Below are 20535 nucleotides of genomic sequence, written 5' to 3'. Positions count from 1 at the left end.
TTCAAGCTAGATCCAAAGAAAATATAATGATCATCTATGAAAATATATTAGCACCATCCTTACAACAGGCTCAATCTGATAATACCTTCCTTGGGAGGCATAATATTTTATGTGCAATTTGCCAAGCTATGTTATCTAATTTGCCCAGAGTATCCCTACAAACATCGCCTCAGACACATTTACTAATCCACTATTGGTCCCATGCATTTTAATACTTACTATATATAATATTATACCCACAGCTCAGCAACAGCTAAAACTTACCAAAAATAAAATTATATATATATATATATAAACTTTAATTTGATATGTATGTCACATACCAGTGTGTATAGCAACATGTAAAAAATTTAAAAAATAGCTATAAAAATATACAAACATGCCAAGTTAGATGGGCACCTGAGCAAACATGAACAAAAAATGCATGGTTTCCAAACAATGAAAGAAGCAGATTGTTGCATTCTATATATAGAATACAAGGTTATGTGTAGATTTAGTCCTTTAACCACTTCAGCCCCGGAAGATTTAACCCCCTTCCTGACCTGTCTTTTTACAATTTGGCACTGCGTCGCTTAAACTGACAATTGCGCGGTCATGCAATGCCGTACCCAAACAAAATTTGCGTCTTTTTTTTCCTCAAAAACAGAGCTTTCTTTTGGTGGTATTTGATCACCTCTGCGGTTTTAATTGTTTGCGCTATAAACAAAAAAATAGCGACAATTTTGAATGAAAAAAAAAACTATTTTTTTACTTTTCGCTATAATAAATATATACCAAAAATGTTTTTAAAAAACAAATTTCTTCATCGGTTTAGGCCAATATATGTTCTTCTACATATTTTTAGTAATAAGCGTAAATTGATTGGTTTGCGCAAAAGTTATAGCGTCTACAAAACTATGGGAAAGATTTATGGCATTTTTTTATTATTTTTTTACTAATGTAAAGATGTCTGAGCCGACCAGGACTCTGACCCTAGCGCTAAAAATGGAAAGAATTTTTTAGTATACTAAAAGCTGCTGTTATAATTAAAATAAAACACTATTAAGATGAATATACCGTATATACTCAAGTATAAGTCGAATTTTTCAGCACTTTTTTTGTGCTGAAAGTGCCCCCCTCGACTTATACTCGAGTCAAGCACTTTTCTGCAGCAAAAAATTTCATTTTCCAAACCGAATTTGGGGCCCCGTATCTCAGGGCCACTTGGAGCTAGGAACCCCAAATTTGGTGTGCAAACCCAGTGGAACTGGTACCACAACATATCCAAAGCTGGAGTTCCTAGCACCAAGTGGCCCCGAGATATGGGGCCCCAAAATCAGTTTGGAAAATGTCATTCTCTGTTGCAGAAAAGTGCTTGACATTTTCTGAACCAACTTTGGGGCCCCGTATCTCAGGGCCACTTGGTGCTAGGAACCCCAGCTTTAAATATGTTCTGGTACCAGTTCCACTGGGTTTGCACACCAAATTTGGGGTTCCTAGCACCAAGTGGCCCTGAGATACAGGGCCCCAAAGTCAGTTCGGAAAATTAAATTTTTTGCTGCAGAAAAGCCACTTGGTGCTGGAAACCCCAGCTTTGGATATTTTATGGTGCTAGTTCCACTGGGTTTGCACACCAAATTTGGGGTTCCTAGCACCATCATTTCGGAACCCTTTGGGTTCAGAGACCCCAAATTTTGGTTGCAGCTAGGGGGCATCTAGAAACCCTTAACTACCGAGTTTGAAGTTCGGGGGACCTATGGCTGCAAATGGGCACAGTAAGGCATGCAAATGGGCACAGTGAGGCTGCAAGTGGGCACAGTGAGGCATGCAAATGGGCACAGTGAGGCATGCAAATGGGCACAGTGAGACTGCAAATGGGCATTGTTGACCCTCTTTTCCACTTACAGTAGCTGTGCATTTCTCACCCTCGTCTTATACTCAGGTCAATAAGTTTTTCCCATTTTTTTGTGGTAAATTAGGGCCTCGACTTATACTCGGAACGACTTATACTCGAGTATATATGGTACATTCTTAGAAGAAGAAGTATTAACAGCGCATTCAAATTATGTTATGTGTACCTACGACTAACCATTGATTGGCAGTCATAATTAACCATACAGTTCATTAGAATTAAAGGAATAAAAAATGGCTTAAGAAATTTACTCTAAAACCAAAACCACAATAAACCTTGACAGGGTTCAATAATGATAAAATCCAAGGAAAGTCGTAAAGTCATATACAATAATCCCAAAGTTCAAAATACTCAATATAGTAAAACACTGTGTTGTAGAGTTATCCTTTTGAAGCAAGTCCCCTGCATGCAGGTGAGAGCAGTAGTTTAATTACAGCTTAGAATCAGTCCCATGCATGCAGGTAAGTGCAGTGGTAAAATCTCAGCTTCTAATTCACATAGAACTTGATGCTTTTCTGCAAGGTGGTAAACCTTCACCATAACAACGCGTGACTAGCCCCTTATGTGTGTATGCTTACCAGAGGTAAGAATCAAAAAAGCCAAAAAGTAAAGGAGATTAAAGGCTTTTTTGATTCTTACCTCTGGGATTATTGTATATGACTTTACGACTTTCCTTGGATTTTATAATTATTGAACCCTGTCAAGGTTTATTGTGGTTTTGGTTTTAGAGTAATTTTCTTAAGTCATTTTTTATTTCTTTTATTCTAATGACCCATATGGTTAATTATGACTGCCAATCAATGGTAAGTCATAGGTATACATAACATAATTTGAATGCGCTGTTAATACTTTCTTCTTCTAAGAAGGTATATTCATCTTAATAGTATTTTTTTTTACTACTGGCGGTGATCTGCAATTTTTAGCAGTACTGCGACATTGCGGCAGACAGATCAGACACTTTTGACACGTTTTTGGGACCATTGACATTTATACAGATATCAGAGCTATAAAAATGCACTGATTACTGTGTAAATGTCACTGGTAGGGAAGGGGTTAACACTAGGGGGCGATTAAGGGGTTAGATGTGTGTTCCCTGGATGTGTTCTAACAGTGTGGGGATAGGACTGACTGGGGCAGGAGATATATTGTTGTTCCTACTTAGTAGGAACAAGCAATATGTTTCCTCTCCCCTAACAGAACAGGGATTTGTGTGTTTACACACAGAAATCTCCGTGCTGTCTCTCATGCGTGCGATCACGGGTGGCTGGCAGGGATCACACCCGATGGGCCACGTGCATCGGGTCCCCCGCTGTGCGGTGCGCGCACGCCCCCGGTGGCTCTTAAAGGGAACAACGTACCCATACGTTGTTTTGCCCAGCCGTGCCATTCTGACGACGTATATCAGCGTGAGCCGGTCGGCAAGCGGTTAAATAAAGGTATTTTTGTGGATAATCTTTAAAATTAAAATACAATAGTTTGGAGTCAATTGTATTGTAAGAGTAACTCCCTTTCAGACACTCGATCTAGGTCTAAATCTTCAGACTCTGCCATCTAAGGCCTCAGGCATACTAGGCTCTTCTATATGCCTTTCTCCTGAAAGGATAAAATCAGCATTGGAAACGTGTCTAAAGCCTTGTATTCCGGCACATCAAGCATTTGGGCATTCATTTCATTAGCCAGAAAATTAATTTATTCTAACCACTGAAGAGAACCGTTTAGGTGTGTTTACACACTTTCAGGAGCATCAGACATTTTTTTTCTGGTCAAACGCTCTTCTGCCAAACGTGATTTTGGTGCATTCAGATTTCTGCCCCTAAATGTTGCTGCCTGTAAATGCCAATGTGTGCATGGACACATAGGAATTGATTTAGTAAAACTTGAGCGTGCAAAATCTGAGGCAGCTATGCATGGTAGCCAATCAGCTTCTAACTTTAGGGTTAGAAAAAAATAGCAAACACTTGTAAAATTAGTGTTTGACAGCTGCAGTGTTCAGGAAGCCTAAAAAGAAAAAGTTTAAGTTTTAATTTGGTGTGTATAAATAACAGACTTTTAACAACATGTGGCCAAAATCTCAATCTGAGGAAATAATAAAAGATTACATAAAATTTATATGCAAGTTTCATTTTTGATTTAGGCAGTTGTTTTACCACCACCTGTTCTCACCTAAACATCTGACACTTTAAAAATCCAGCTTAAGGTGAAGAAAAAATATAAAATTTTAAGTTTTCAAAATGTGCTTGATGGTCTACAGAAATTATTATATGTCTTTAAAAAAAAAAAAAAAATCTTTCTTACAATGGCTAAAAAAAATAACTTTAGCTTTTTACATAATGTCAACTTAGCATGCACACATATTCATTTAAAAAAATTTAAACATATAATTTTTTTTTACATAGGAGCTAGAAAAGCTTACCACCCAACAAAATCATGGGTCATAATACACAAGGTATCAAGGTATGAACCTTTGGTTACAGGGCTACAGAAAGTTTCAATGATCTACATACTTGTGTTCTATTTAAAAAAGAGTCCCAAGGAGGAACATGGAACTCATAATATTTTCATTTATAACTTCCTATGAATGAATGACAACTTTGACATGTGCCTAACACATGCTAATAAAAAAAAAAAAAAAACAATAAAAGGAAAGAAAAGGAATGGCAATGATTAAAGCTGTGAAAAACATCAAAATTGTATAGTTTTTCATAACATATAACATATCTGTATTGTTTTAGATGAGATGCTATGTGCTGTTTTCATGTCAGGACAGCATGTAACAAAGGAAAGGCAGAATCTAGAGAAGATTGTTTGTACACCTGAAATTAATAGCAATGGGTCACCTGCTGCTTGGACTCACCTGGTATGTATCCCACAGCCTGATGGTACACCGCAGGGGGATCTCTCTCATCAGAAGATTATTCATCCAACGGAAAGCAAATTGCAGGTATTCAACCTCATACTGATGTAAGTGTCTATGTACTTGTTCTGAAAAGAAGAAAGCCACTTGTTACATCTCAAGATACTTCACATTACTACATACTAATAATATATTGAAAGAGAACCTTCAAGCCAATCACAAGCAATATTCTCTGCATATGCTTTTAAATTCTCAAGACTGTGGTACGAGCATTTATTTTCAGTACTGGGTTTGCATAATATAATTCAAGTCAGGCTCACATTAACTTGCAAAATATTCAAGCCAACTCAAATTAAATAAAATGATCAACACAAGAAATAATAGATATTTAATGCTAGGATCAACACAGCTATATGTGAAACAAATCAGTACAATGTTCAAGGTTGCATAAAATAACCATTTGTTAACTAAACAATATACCACTTAAATTGGGTTTGTTTAAAAAAAAACAAAAGAAAAATAATGGTTTTTCTACATACAGTCAGATGCCTGCTCACATTTTCTAACTGTTCCAAAATAATGACTAGTAAAATTCCACTTTCCTTTAGTCCCTATTTGTACTACAAGTGTAAGTGTTTGCATGGATCATCTTCTGTTCTACCTGACACCATGTAATGAGAACTACTACTACTCTGATTGTATGTATTACTAATATTAAACACAGAACATCCACAAAAAAAAAGTAAACAAAATAATGTAAAGAGAGCTTAGTTCACCATAACGATCAGTTCTTGCCCTGAGTGAGCCTATAATAAAACTGATGTCATAAATTGTGCAAACACAATGTTCCTAGACAATGTGCCCAGAAGAACGTTTTAGGGTTGGGGTCCCATGCAATCTCCCTAGCAGAAAGTTGGGGTCCTATGCAAACACAGGAAGAAAAGATTTAAAAAAAAAAATTGACACTATCTGTGGTGATAAATAAGCTCCAAATTTGAAAGACAAGGGTTGCACAGCATTGGGACACTATGCCCTTTTGAATTATAAAGGGTTAGTTCACCTTTACCAAAAAACTGCCAGTAAGGAGTGTCTGTGCAGCTTTGACTAAAGTCAAACAATGCCCTTGCTATAGGTATGAGCCATTTACTTACCTCATGTAGCCTGACTGGAAAACTCCCGGGGCATACTATTCACCTTTGCCATCACAGAGTGAGCTCAGAGCTACTGCATCAGGACAGGGAAAGCACCTGTGCTTTTTGAGTTTGGGTTTGAATCAGAAAAAGAGCTTACTCCTGTAATGGTGAAGGTGAACAGTAATTGTTGGGCCTCCCTTAGAAATGTCCTATCAGCATCCTGGGAGTTTTCCAGTCAGGCTTCATAGGTATAGTACATAAATGGCCTACACCTATATTCTGTTTAATTTTGGTCAAATAAGCTGCGCAGCTTGGTTTCATCTGCAGATATCCCTTATCTGCGCAGTTTTTTTTTTTTTTTTTTGTAAAGGTGAACTATTATATGTAAATAATGCAGCCATTACTCTACAGTCACCAACACCACATTGAGGCTATCAAATCAATTCTTCATAAATGCGTCTTTATATCACATATTAAGTGCTTCCTAGAAAATTTTAAGGAAAAGATTGCAGATGGAAATGTGGGAGCTTCCATTATTAACGTCTCATTCTGCAAGTTCTGATTTTTTGGGCTGCCATGCTGACTCTCTTGCTTCAATATTCCAAATCACTAACCCGAATAAAATTCACAAATAAAGATGTCTGACTTTTCCGTAACTTTGCACTACAGTATTAGAATGTATTTAAAGCTTAATTTAAAGTGAACGACATAAGAACTATGCAAATAATTATGTTTCACCTGCATATAAAGCTACTATAAAAGTCCCTTTAACCAGTTGCCAACCAGCTGCCGTCGTTATAAGGTGGCAGGTTGGCTCCCCTGAGCAAATCGCCGTAGCTGTACAACGGGGCGCGCGGGCGCCGCGTGACGTAAGAGCTGATGTGCGTGCCGGCGGCCGCAATGTTTGTTGGGCACTCGCGATCGCTCCTGAGCGAGACAGACGGGAGGTCTGTCAATGTAAAAAGACAGATCTCCGTTCTGTCAAGAGAGAGGAGACAGATCTGCTGTACATACTGGTTATGAACAACGATCAATCTCCTCCTCCAGGCAGTCCCACCCCCCACCCTCATTAGAAACACTCCCTAGGACACACATTAACCCCTTGATCACCCCCTAGTGTAACCCCTTCCCTGCCAGTGACATTTATACATTAATCAATGGCCTATTTTTAGCTCTGATCGCTGTAAAAATGTCAATGGTCCCGAAAAAGTGTCAAACGTGTCCGATCTGTCCGCCGCAATCTCGCAGTCCCGCTAAAAATGGCAGATCACCACTACTACTAGTAAAAAAAATAATAATAATAAAAATGCCATAAATCTATTCCCTATTTTGTAGATGCTATAACTTTTGTACAAACCAATCAATATATGCTTATTATCGAAGAATACATATTGGCCTAAACTGAAGAAGAAATTTTAATTTTTTTATTTTTTGGAGGATATTTATTATAGCAGAAAGTAAATAGAGTTTTTTCCAAAATTGTCACTCTTTTTTGTGTTTATAGCGCAAAAAAATTAAAAACGCAGAGGTGATCAAATACGACCAAAAGAAAGCTCTATTTGTGGGAAAAAAAAGGACATCAATTTTGTTTGGGTACAGCGTCGCATGACTGCGCAATTGTCAGGTAAAGCAACGCAGTGACGTATCGCAAAAAAATCCTTCCAGGGCTGAAGTGGTTGAATACTGGCCCAACAGTAGGTCTTTGGAATGAGCACAATGCTATAGATGTAGGATGCAAGATGAAGGGTACTCTATAGAGAAGGATTGCACTTGTAACTGGTAGACGTTTGTGGCTATAACAAATGGTATTTATTCATGCCCCATACGTGCTTTTTATAAAAATGATAAATTACTTTTCTTACTTTAAAAGATCCAATGAAAGTCACATTGAAATTTGATTGTTGGGCTTAAGTATTATCATTTCAAACTTAAGCACTGTAAGATTCACTAGCATTTAAACAATAATGAATAATGGTCCACTAAACTATAAGCATCACTCGCCAGTTATATTGATCAAGAAAAGCAAAGGCAAGTGTTGAATGAATTCATTCTTCCTTCTTGTAAGTAATTGTGAGCAGATGCACTTTCGCAGATAAAGGCAATTTGGTTAGCAATAATTCTAAATTTAAATTTTCCAACTCACAAGAAATAAGCATTTGCACATAATGAATGAACAGGCAAATGTAATTATTGTCATCTATCAAGCAAAAAAATATTTTTCATAAAATACTTATGCAGCAGTTTATGATAATAACATTATACGAGAGAAAGGCAATGATAGCTCTAATACTAAAATGTACACGGCTTAAGCAAGTGCCATTAAATACATTTCTCAGCACTTTGAACATTTTACAGTCATATTTTCCATCCGCAACATGTCACCTTGTTTCCATGGGGATAAATGATGCCTACCATTGCTGTTAAGAAGACTAATTATCACTGTATATCAAACAAACCAGTTGCATAAACAGGACAGCTATTTGTTACCGAGCTTTTAAATGGTATATGTATAGATTTGGATATGCAAAAATAGCTGCTTGGTAAACAAGGGTAACAGTCAAAGTATCATTATCAGGCCATTACATGAATAAAATGCCTCAAAGCTCCAGGATGATGTGCAACAATGACTTGTATAAGGCATATAGGGTACAGGTAAAAATGACCAAACACAAATAAAAGATATGTCACTATTTAATTCCTCCCAAACATTTACTTTCGTAAACTAATCCAAGTAAGGGTTCTTTAGAAAGGCAAGGACAGGTGCCTTTGGCTAGGTTCATAATTGAAAAAAAACATGAAAGCAAAATGTTTGTTTATTTTTTCATAGGAGCCTGCAAAGCGCCTGTGATCAGTGGATCAGGGGTGCAATGTCAGGCTCCTGCAAACACTTCTTCCAACTCTCTGTCTGTACCTCTGTATAGGCTGTCAGTTGGAGAGCCAGAGGATGATTCAATTGAGAGTGCACCGATTACCACACTCGTAGTCTATTGAGAACTACAAGTTCATCTGCCACAGTGGAAGACAGGACTTGTAGTTCGTTCATTCACAGAACACTGTGAATGAATGATGCAGCTGTGCGGGCAGAGCCTTGCACAGCCACACCTATTTTAAATTTGACAACAGCTGCAGGGGAGAAGAACCAGGCAGTTTGAGGGTGGGAGAGGAGGCATTTGCACAATGTTACATCCTAAATACGGTAAAAATATTGTGTAAGAAGTAAATTAAGCCTTTAAAATTTGGACACAAGCTCTGCAGCATATTTACATTCAGGTCCAGAGAGATTGGCAGAGGAATTTTGTAACAGCAACAAGAAAAACAAAATATTATTGCAATTATTGCAGTAAACTAACATATAAGTACAGTTCAGTTTTAGGTGGAAGGCACTGCCATGGCTTCTTATTTCTGGAGTTTGGTTTCCAGTGATAGGTCCTATATTGCCTTGACACTATATAATCCAAAATGCTTTAAATTTGGCATTTTTCAATTTTAATTGTTATTCAGTTTTAAACTTTTCTGATATTGGGAAATGCATTGCTTTGAGGCAGCATTTTAGAGGCATGTATTATCATCTCTGGCGATGATCATGAAGGGCAAAGTCATTATTTTGGACATAATAATAGGATTTTTATAACAGCTTACCTGTAAAATCCTTTTCTTTTGAAGTACACAGGACACAGACCCATAGTAATTACTATGTGGGTTATAGTCCACCTTCAGGTGCTGGACACTGGCACACCCTAAACAGGAAGTTGCCTCCCCTATATAACCCCTCCTATACCGGGAGCATCTCAGTTTTGTAGCAAAGTAATACACGTGTATACTAGAAAGAGGGGCGGGACCTATGTGTCCCGTGATGTACTTCAAAAGAAAAGGATTTTACAGGTAAGCTGTTCTAAAAATCCTATTTTCTTTAATCGTACATCACGGGACACAGAGCCATAGTAATTACTATGTGGGATGTCCCAGAGCAATGCCAACCGAGGGGAGGGAGACACAACAAAAGTAGGGCACGATGAGATCAGAGAACTTATACTGCTCCCTGCAGTACACTGTGCCTAAAGGCGACATCCTCATGTCTTTTTACATCCACTTGATAGAATCTGGTAAATGTATGGATTGAAGACCAAGTTGCGGCTTTGCAGATTTGAGCCATGGAAGGCTTGGTGATGCACTGCCCACAAAGCACTAACAGCCCTAGAGGAGTGCGTTTTGATTGGAGAGGGTAGAAACTACCTCTTTAAACCATAAGCTATAACAATTACTTGTCGAGTCCATTTAGAATAGTAGATTTCCATGCTGCCTGTCCTCTTTTAGGACCTTCAGGCAATCCGAACAAAACATCAGGTTTTCCGAATCTGAGCCGTTGTCTTTAACCACTTCAGCTCCGGAAGAATTTACCCTGTTCCTGACCAGTGCGTTTTTTGCAATTCGGCACTGCGTCGCTTTAACTGACAATTGCGTGGTCGTGTGACGTGGCTCCCAAACAAAATTGACGTCCTTTTTTCCCCACAAATAGAGCTTTCTTTTGATGTTATTTGATCACCTCTGCAGTTTTTATTTTTTGCGCTATAAACAAAAAAATAGCGTCAATTTCGAAAAAAAAACGCATTATTTTTTACTTTTTGCTATAATAAATATCCCCAAAAAATATTTAAAAAAAAACTTTTTTTCCCTCAGTTTAGGCCGGTATTCTTCTACATATTTTTGGTAAAAAAAAATATTGCAGGGAGGTGCGCATGCGCGGGACTCCCGAGGAGACGCTCTAATCGAAAGCTCCGCACCGCTCCGGCCCTTCTCTTCCCCCAGAGCTCTCAGAACGAGCGGAACTAACACCAAAACCTCCCCTGGGCTCACCGAACCTCCCCAGCCCACTACTATATGCCGAGCGGCACGAAAAAGAGCGAGGTGAGCCGTCAACTGACCTTTAATCAGGCGGCCCCTGACCCGTCCAAGATGGCGACCGCAGCTTCTAAGAGGGACAGCATGGAAGTCACAGATCACACTTCCCCCACCCAGCAGCGCGCTGACATGCTGGCAACAACTGTAAGTCAAGGCACCGCTCAAGAGATCCCCCCTGCTAGCACAGACTCCCTCCTAGACAGGACCCTGGGTGATATTATCCACCCACCCAGGCTCCATTCTCCTCTAGGCCTAGCAGGGCCCATCCATCCCCCAGCCTCACAGCAGCCCCAGACCCAGGACATGCAGCTCCTGCTACAGAGCTTTTCAAATATGCTGGCAGCAGGTCTAGCTCAGAATGCCACTCAGATTACAGCCGTTATTAAAGCTGATCTACAAAATTTGGGCTCTTGTATAGATGCAATTGAGCAGGTGGTGGATAATACTGCTGCACGCACCAACCAGAACACGGCCTGTATTCAGTCCCTACAAGACCAGCTAGATACTGCCTTATCCAAAATAGACGATTTGGAAAACAGAAATAGACGTTACAATTTCCGTATACGTGGGATTCCCGAAACAGTGACGGATATACCGAATACCGTCCAATTATTCATAAAAGATCTCATTCCAGACATCCAAACTCACAGACTTGAACTGGACAGAGCACACAGAGTCCTCCAGCTTCCCCGCCAAGATGGCCTCCCGAGGGACATCGTGGTCAAGCCCCATTTTTATGGCGTGAAGGAGGAAGTTATGAGAAGATCCCACAACATAGATAACCTGTCATTTCAAGGACATAAGATTCAAATTTTCGCTGACATCTCGCCAGCCACGGTTCAAAAACGAAGAGCGCTCAAGCCATTGTTGGTTATACTCGCCCAAAACTCCATCAAATATCGCTGGTCGTTCCCTTTTCGCCTTCAATTCCATTTCAAGGATGTACTCTACTACTTCTCCAATTTCCAGGACGGGGAGCACTTGCTCCTGCAACTAGGCCTGATCTCACAAACTCTGGCTCCCCTGCAGGAAACACCTACCCCGGGTAGCCCCCTTACTCCACTGTGGAACAAGCAGCAACCAAAGAGGCTACGAGTCTCTCGCTCCACAAGATGAACGCTCCTTCTCATGCCTGGAATGGAATTCCTTTATCCAAACTGCCTGTTGGACTGAGGACCACGTGTTTTCTTCAGAGTAGGGGCATCCCTACGTTAAACTAACCGCTACAATCTTTTCAAGCCAGCCTATGCCCACAGCTAGGCCCCCCTAGCCCCATTAATAGCTATTGGGAATCCCTCTCTGGGCTACAATGTATCCTCTTGACGAGGAGATATACTTTACGGCATGTCACAGTAGACAATATAATGGCTACCCTTGTAAAGATAAAAAAGGAAAGAATATACCTTATTTTTTCTTCTTCTAGATTCCCCCCCCCCTTTTTTTTTTTTTACCCCCCCCTCCCCACCCTGCAGTGACTCTCCTCCCCCTCCCTTTTTTTTATTGCATTACTGATCTTGGTTCCCTATTTTATACCCAATGTCCTACAACCATCTTACAATTTAGTCTGCACCCCCTCCTGGTGTCCGATCCCACTTTTTTTTTCGCCTTGCATTGGGGGATCCAGACGGCCGGAGCGGCCCTGCATACCACCCTCTCTGTTGTGACTCGAGGGGTCTCAGTGCCCCTCTGGTGACATCGGGTAGACAACCCTATTTGAGGTTGCCCTCTCCCCTTTTTCTCCAGGCTCCCCCGTTTAGGGGAATCCGGACCAGGACTAGTAATACTAGTCCGAGTTTTAATTACTTCCTTATACACTATTTCCTAGTTTTGATCTCATTAATTGTTGGTTTTGCACTTAATGTTTCCGGTATTATTATGCCTGATTAATCTACTTGTCCTACATTCTTCTCTCTCCCCTCTTCTCTTTCCCTTTCCTCTCTCCTCCTCTCCTTTGTCTCTTCCCCACTCCCCTCCCTCCCTTTCCCACCCTATCCAGGAATCCTCGCGGAACACGCCTACCTACCCAGCACTCAGGAAGAATTACGAATCTATTCCTCTTCGAGCAGACCTCCATTCCCGGGTGGTGCTGGTAAGCTCCCTATGCCTCATATCGCTCCGCATCCCCTACACCCATGGCTGACCCGACTACCCAGGCACATTCGTTAAAAATAGCTTTGCATAACGTCCAGGGACTCAATTCCCCCTCAACGCCGCAAGGCATTTCAGAGCTACCATTCTAGGGGCCTCGATGTTGTCCTGCTACAGGAAACCCATTTCCCGGCCAGTTATAACCCCACCTTCCTACACCGTACGTTCCCGACTTTTTTCCTGGCGAATGCTGACACCAAAAAAAGGGGTGTCGCCATTCTCCTATCTAAAAATACTCCCTTTGCACTCACACACACGATCAAAGACCCAGAGGGCAGGTATATTTTAATAAAAGGAACTATAGGGGGGATTCTGTACTCTATCATCTCCTATTACGCTCCTAATAAAAGACAGGCACCTTTCTTCACTTCTATGCTGTCAACTCTAGCCCCTCACTTAGAAGGCAGGGTGATCATGGGCGGTGACTCTAACATTGCTTTTGATCAACTATTGGACAAGTCCTCTCAGGGGAGATCTCGACTTAAAAATCCACCCACGCAAAGCCTCAAAATTGCCCGCCTTCTACATGATATGGGCCTGATAGACATCTGGAGGGAATTAAACCCCACAGCAAACGATTATACCCATTTCTCGGCACCTCATAATACCTACGCCAGAATTGATCATATATTCCTCCCAAATTCAGATATCCACACAGCATCCCAGGCCTCCATACAGGAAGTCCCATGGTCAGACCACTCCTTAGTGACACTTAAACTCTCCTGCTCCCTTTCACCTTCTGGACCTCCACAGTGGCGCATAAGTAAATCTCTATTATCCAACCCCGTCCACTGTATTATTTTAGAAAAAGAAATCAGGGAATTCTTCCGTCTTAATGATACAGGAGACACCTCTCCTAGTGTGCTCTGGGGAGCACACAAGGCTGTCCTTAGAGGGAAAATGATCCAGATGTCGTCTCAACTTAAAAAGGAAAGGAAAGCTGATATTTTGCAAATGGAAAGGGAATTCCATTCCCTCAGTAAATCCCATAAAGCTGACCCTTCTTCCACAACCCTGACCAAACTAGAAGCCTCCCGAGTAGCGCTTAACCTGGCCCTTACATCTAATGCAGACAAGCACCTATCCTGGCTCAGTGGCAGATTCTATATCCAAGCAAATAAAAATAGGCCCCCAGTTGGCTGCTAAACTATCCCCCAAAATTAAAACCTTCTCTCTGCCCAAGATCAGATCCCATGCGGGAACTCTTACCCAAAATCCCCAAAAGATCTTGGAAACCTTCCAGGCTTTTTATTCTAAGCTATACTCAGCCCCCGTCCCTAACAACTCAGACTCTATTGATTCCTTCCTGAATAGCCTCGATATTCCCACACTTTCGGACTCCCATAGGTCCATTATGGAAACCCCCTTCAGGGTAGAGGAAATTCTTGAAGTTATAAAAGACCTCAAAACAGAATCAGCCCCAGGCCCTGATGGCTTCTCCGCACATTATTATAAAGCTTTTGCGGTGGCCCTCTCTCCTTATCTGGCCCGCCTCTTCAATTCGCTTTGCGCGGGGTCCCCCTTGGAACCGTCAGCCAACTTGGCATACATATCAGTAATCCGCAAACCGGGTAAGGACCCCAGTGACGTATGCAACTACAGGCCAATCTCGTTGATTAATAATGATTTAAAAATTATGACGAAAATTCTGGCTAATAGACTGGCTTCCTTCATTGCTAACTATATTCACAAGGACCAGGTGGGGTTTATCCCCGGAAGACAGGGGCCGGACCAGATCAGGAGAGTGGTAGACTTAATTTCCCTCATGCAATCGTCATGGGATGGGGGGCCTTCTCATACAGGATATGTCCTTTCGATAGACCTCCAAAAGGCCTTCGACACGGTCACGTGGCCATATCTCTTTACTGTATTGCGGAAATGGGGTTTTGGCCCGGAATTCATTACCACTATATCCTCCCTTTATTCCTCCCCTAAAGCACGTATTAAATTACAAGGCCACCTTTCCGAAGAATTCTCTATATTGCAGGGGACTAGACAAGGCTGCCCTCTCTCGCCGATTCTATTCGCAATAGCGATAGAAACCTTGGCTCTGGCCATAAGACAAAACCCTAACATCCATGGAGTGCAATGTGGTCAAAAGACTCATAAATGCGCCCTCTTCGCCGATGACGTTCTCCTGTTTGTCACCTCCCCCTCATTTCCACCCCCAACATTCTTCAACTACTTAACTCGTTTGGCTGCATATCGGGACTTCAAGTTAACATGGCCAAATCAATGGCTCTGAATATCTCCACCCCCCATGAAATGGTGGAGAGACTCAAGACCAATTTCCCCTTCTCCTGGAGCGACTCCTCCTTACCTTACTTAGGTGTTTCTTTATCAGCGAAAATAGAAAGTCTATACCACCACAATTACCCCCCGATGATCAAGACACTATCCGATGATCTCACGCATTGGGCCCGATATAAAATGTCCTGGTTAGGTAGAATAAATTTGGTAAAAATGACATTACTTCCTAAGATACTGTATCTCTTTCGCTCCCTACCCATTCCCATCCGAAAACACACACTAGACAAACTTCAGGCTTCAATTACCAGATTTATCTGGGGGGGGAAGGGACACCGCTTTTCCAAACAGGTGCTATACCGACCTAAGAAAAAAGGGGGCCTAGGTCTCCTTAATTTATGGTGGTATTATCAAGCCACACAACTCTGCCAATTTTCAGCTATTTATTCTAAAGGCCCTAGGCCTGATTGGGTTGATATTGAACGCCAAGCCACTCCTAACCATACTCTGGACTTTCTGGTTTGGAGACCACAAAAGGATAGACCCCCAATTCTTTCCCCCTCATTGTCTCATTCAATGGCCCTGTGTGACACACTTTATAAGAAACATTACCTCACTTCCGCATGGTTGCCCCTAACACACATTTTCCACAACCTATAATTCCAACCAGGCATGAACATCGAGGCCTTTAGGTGGTGGCTCGACAAGGGCCTCTACAGAATAGGACAATTTTTCATCAACTCCGGTCCCATTTCACTTAAATACTGCATCTCTAAATTGGAAATGCCAGCATCAGAGACTTTCCGCTATTACCAATTATCACACTTCTTACGTGGGATTTGGAAAAGCTCGTCAGCCCCATTTTTGGTTACTCCCTACGAATTCTGGTGTTCCTCAGCCATGGGTGTAAGGGGTGGAATTTCCCTAATATACTCTGCACTAGCGGAGCCCCGGGAGTAAGCGAATTATATGTTGCAATGGGAGCGGGATCTGCAACTCGACTGGGACATGGATACCTGGCATACTTGTGTCTCCTGCTCCTTTAAGGGAATGCTTAGTTCCTCCTTGATGGAGGCGGATCTTAAAGTCATGACCAGGTGGTACGTGGTACCTGGTACCCACCCGAATTACTAAATTTTATCCACATTCTTCGCCCCTCTGTTTCAGAGGTTGTGGCCATATAGGTTCCCTACTTCACACATTTTGGGAATGCCCCAAAATTAGAGGGTTTTGGAATGGAATTTTTCATCTCATCCACAAAACCACAGGCTTTGCAGTCCAACAAAGCCCCACCATATCTCTACTAAATTACAACATCCCGAAAGTACCTAAATTGTCTCGATCTCTGATTCACTTCATACTGCTTGGGGCCAAGATTACGCTAGCTCATGCCTGGAAAAAACCTTTGGTTTCCCTTCGCCAGGCCAAACAGAAAATCTCCTGTATTATGACACAGGAAAAGGTCTCGAGCAGAATTTTAGACACCTCTGATAAATTCAGACTTATTTGGGAGCCCTGGGCTCGTTTCCTGGGCCTATCTCCTCTTACCTGAATATGTATAAGGTCTAGATAACCCCCAGGTTCTGGTAGGCTCCAGGCCCTCCTCTTTCTCCGCGAGGATTCCTGCTCCTAACCTTCTCATACCCTCTCCTCTCTCTCCCCACCTTACCCCTCTGTTCTTCCTCCTTCTTTCCCTTTCTTCCTACTTTCTTCTTTCTAAAATCCTACTAAGTATGATGTGCAAAGGTTGAGAATAACGTACCTTGCAGAACTCTCATGCACTGTTCATTTTTCCTTTAACTACATATTAAGGCTGTACAGTTCAAGAATGGAAAAAGCCGCAACATAGTGATTTAGCATGTACCTCCGCTAATTTTGGGGGAATGCCCCCTGTATAAGTGATATTATCTCTTAAGTTACTGTTGGGCTCACATTTTGCTTTTTGGTTACGATAGAGCTCTTGTTTATTCAAAGATGGGCGGTCCGTGAGTTCAGGACGGGTCCAATGAAGGCCTTTTTATCCCCCAGTGCTCCTCTCGGCTGCTCTGCGTACAGCAGGTTCCCATTTGGGGTGCGTGGCCGACCCTTGAGGAGCCCTGGTACCTTAGAGCCTTGGTTTCCCTATCCTGACCTCCGACGGCCATTCTCTAGAAGAGAGTGTATTTAATGTTGCCCCTGAGTTTATTAGTGTTTACACTTTTAATTTGAAGCTGACTATGTGGAAGGTACATGTATTTCTTGATTCTAATGTAATTTACATTGCTGTGTTATCTCATTTGGTCTCTGCCATTTTGATATTTTTGTACTGTTATTTATTTTTCAATAAACAGTATTGAAATAAAAAAAAAAAAAAAAAAAATTGCAATAAGCGTTTATTGATTGGTTTGCGCAAAAGTTATAGTGTTTACAAAATAGGGGATAGTTTTATGGCATTTTTATTATTAATTTTTTTTTTTTACTAGTAATGGCGGTGATCAGCGATTTTTATCGTGACTGCGACATTATGGCGGACACATCGGACATTTTTGACACATTTTTGGGACCTTTGTCATTTATACAGCAATCAGTGCTATACAAATGCACTGATTCCTGTGTAAATGGCAAAAGGGACGTACGGGTACGCCCATTTGCCCAGCCATGCTATTCTGCCGACGTACATCGGCGTGCTCCAGTCGGGAACCGGTTAAGTAGACTGCTCTCACCACATCAAGAGAATGTAGTGATTTTTCTTCCATAGAACAGGGTTCTGGAAAAAATGAAGATTAAACAATATCCTGGTTTAGATAAAAACCTGATACTACCTTCGGTAAAAAGTTAGGATGAGGACGCAATACTACCTTATCCTTGTGAACAATAATAATATGACTCTTTACAAGAAAATGCAGCCAATTCTGATACCCTTCTTGCAGCAGATATGGTTACCAGAAAAAATAGTTTCCTTGTCAAAAAAGGACCAAGGGAGTATGTCGTATCCTTCCAAAAAAAAAAAAAAAAAAAAAAAAGGCTGTTTTATAATGCTGCCAAAACAAAATTCAAGTTTTAACACGGGGATTAAGCCGTGTTACCCACTGAATAAAGTTACGAACCAAAGAAAGCAAAGCAAGTGGTCATTGAAATAATATCGATAAGGCCGAGACCTGTCCTTAGAAGCACTCAAGGTCAGCTTTATTTCTCACCCCATCTGCAGAAAGTCAAAGATTCTACCTTTGACCTATTTCCTGGGGTGCAACCCCTGGTTTCACACCAGGAGACATATGCTTTCCATATATAGAATTATGGAGGCCGGCTCCCTTGCATTAACCAAGGTAGAAACCACTGAACCTGACAGCCCGCGTTTCTTCAGAGTGTGGGTCTCAATAGCCAAACCATTAAATTTAGCGTTTGTAAAGTAGGATGGAATACCGGACCTTGTGAAAGAAGGTCTGGCCATGGCGGTAGGGTCCATTGGTCCCCTACTGTCATCTTTACGATCTCTGCATATCAAGATTTCCTGGGCCCTGCTGGAGACCACAAGAATCACCAACTTCCCTTCCTGCTTGATCCTGCGAAGAAGTCGTGGACGCAGGCAGAATAGGAGGTAATGCATAAATCAGTGAGAACCGATTCCACGGGAATAGCAAGGCATCTGTTCCGCATGCTAGCGGATCCTTTGTTGAACCTGGATGTAAACAGATCTATGTCGGGGATCCCCCATCTTTGACATATTGACAGGAAGATATCAGGGTGAAGGAACCATTCTCACAGGAACAACTGCTGGTGACTCAAGTAGTCCGCCTGCCAATTTTCTATTCCTAGAATGAAGACCGCCGATAGGTAAAGTACATTGTTTTCTGCCCAAGATAGGCTATGGTTCACCTTTCTCTGGGCCGCACAATTTCTTGTGCCCTCTTGGTGATTAATAAAGGCCATTGCTGTGGCATAGATGGATTAAATCCTGGCAGGACAATACCATTCAGGCCCTCAGAACCAAGTGCTCTGCCTGAATTTCTAGAATGATAATGGACAAGGCCATTTCTGATCTGGGCCACTTCCTTGGTAACTGAAGGAAGGGTTTTCCCCTTTGCAGATTATTGGATATTAACCATAAACTGAGGCTCCGGCGTGCCTAGCCTACAGCACCTGGTATTTCCAGGTGGTCCATCCGTGTATTAACCAGGCCCGACCCTACTTAGCCTCCAAGATCAGACGAGATCGGGCGCTTTCAGGGTGATGTGGCAGTAGGCTTAGGAGTCAGACACATTGGGAATCTAGAGTTTGAACCCTTTGTTCCAAGCCGATAGGATATTGTTTTGCAGCAGTCTCGAATGAAACTGAGCATAAGGAAAAGCCTCAAATGAAGACACCATCTTTCCCAACAACCTCATGCAAAGTTGAATAGAATTCATCTAGCTTCAACCACCTAAATCAGTTCCTTTATGGCGCGGATCTTTGCCTGGAGAAAGAATACCCCTTTTCTGGATGTATCTATGATCAGACCCAAGTATTTTAGCCTTTTTCATGGATTTAGAGAGGATTTCTCCTAGGTTGAGAATCCGACCTAGATATTCCAGGTAGTTGAATGTGGTGACCATACTTTGGTCTAAGCAGGCTACCAACTGGACTATCAAGAACATATAGTCCAGGTAAACCATAATCATTATACCTTGGGCCCTTAATATGGCTAGAAGAGGGACCAGAACCTTTGTAAACACTCAAGGCGCAGTAGCTAGACCGGAAAGCTGAGCTACACACTGAAAATGAAGATTTTCAACCTTGAAAAGTAGATCGAGGAAAGCGAGGAGCGTGAGCGAGAAATCTAGTGAGCGAGGAAACAGGCATATGGAGGTATGCATCTTTGACGTCAGAAGTTCTTCTCCTTGTAGGATGGAGATAACTAATTGGATTGACTCCATGCGGAAGAAGAGTGGTTATATTCAGGAATTGAATTAAAATTTTTGAGATTCGGAATGTCCATTTGGATTTAACCAAACCCCAACCTCTGCTCTTACATGGGGGCCAAGACTTATTTTTCTCTGGATCCTTAGGAACGTTTGATCTGAGAAAACAAGGAGACAGGAACTCTTGGAACTCCAGTTTGTACCTTGGAGCTATTTAGGAAGTCCCCCATTCGTCTTGACACTCTTCCTGCCAGATCCTTGAGAACTGCAGAAGAAATCCCCCTATTGTGCGAAGGGGGGCACCTCCTCATAAGGAGGCTTCAGTATCTTGTAGGTTACCTCCCCCAAGACCTCTTTTGTCCCTGGGGTTATCTTTTGAACCTGGCGGCGGAAGCCGTCATGACTGCCTGAAGGCTGATGCCCCTGGCACAGAAGGAGCTTTAAAACGAAAATACATTTACTCCTTTTCTTAAATGGCAAAAGTGG

The 20535-nt window shown here is 41.7% G+C and overlaps 1 protein-coding gene and 1 pseudogene across 3 annotated transcripts in view; both read right to left on the bottom strand.

Moving 5' to 3' along the window:
* The window catches only part of TBC1D22A (TBC1 domain family member 22A), a 919143-nt gene that overhangs the window by 305482 nt on the left and 593126 nt on the right, over nt 1-20535 (bottom strand). For all 3 annotated transcript variants that reach the window (XM_073619716.1, XM_073619715.1, XM_073619714.1), the window contains one exon: nt 4746-4873. In XM_073619716.1, the coding sequence (XP_073475817.1) occupies nt 4746-4873 (128 nt within the window). The remainder of the gene's footprint in view (nt 1-4745; nt 4874-20535) is intronic.
* On the bottom strand, nt 19280-19395 carry LOC141134964 (5S ribosomal RNA; annotated as a pseudogene).

This window comes from Aquarana catesbeiana, linkage group LG03, assembly GCF_042186555.1.
Source record: "Aquarana catesbeiana isolate 2022-GZ linkage group LG03, ASM4218655v1, whole genome shotgun sequence".
Taxonomy (NCBI): domain Eukaryota; kingdom Metazoa; phylum Chordata; class Amphibia; order Anura; family Ranidae; genus Aquarana; species Aquarana catesbeiana.
Note: the sequence above shows the minus strand (reverse complement) of the source record. Positions and strands in the feature narration are given on the sequence as shown.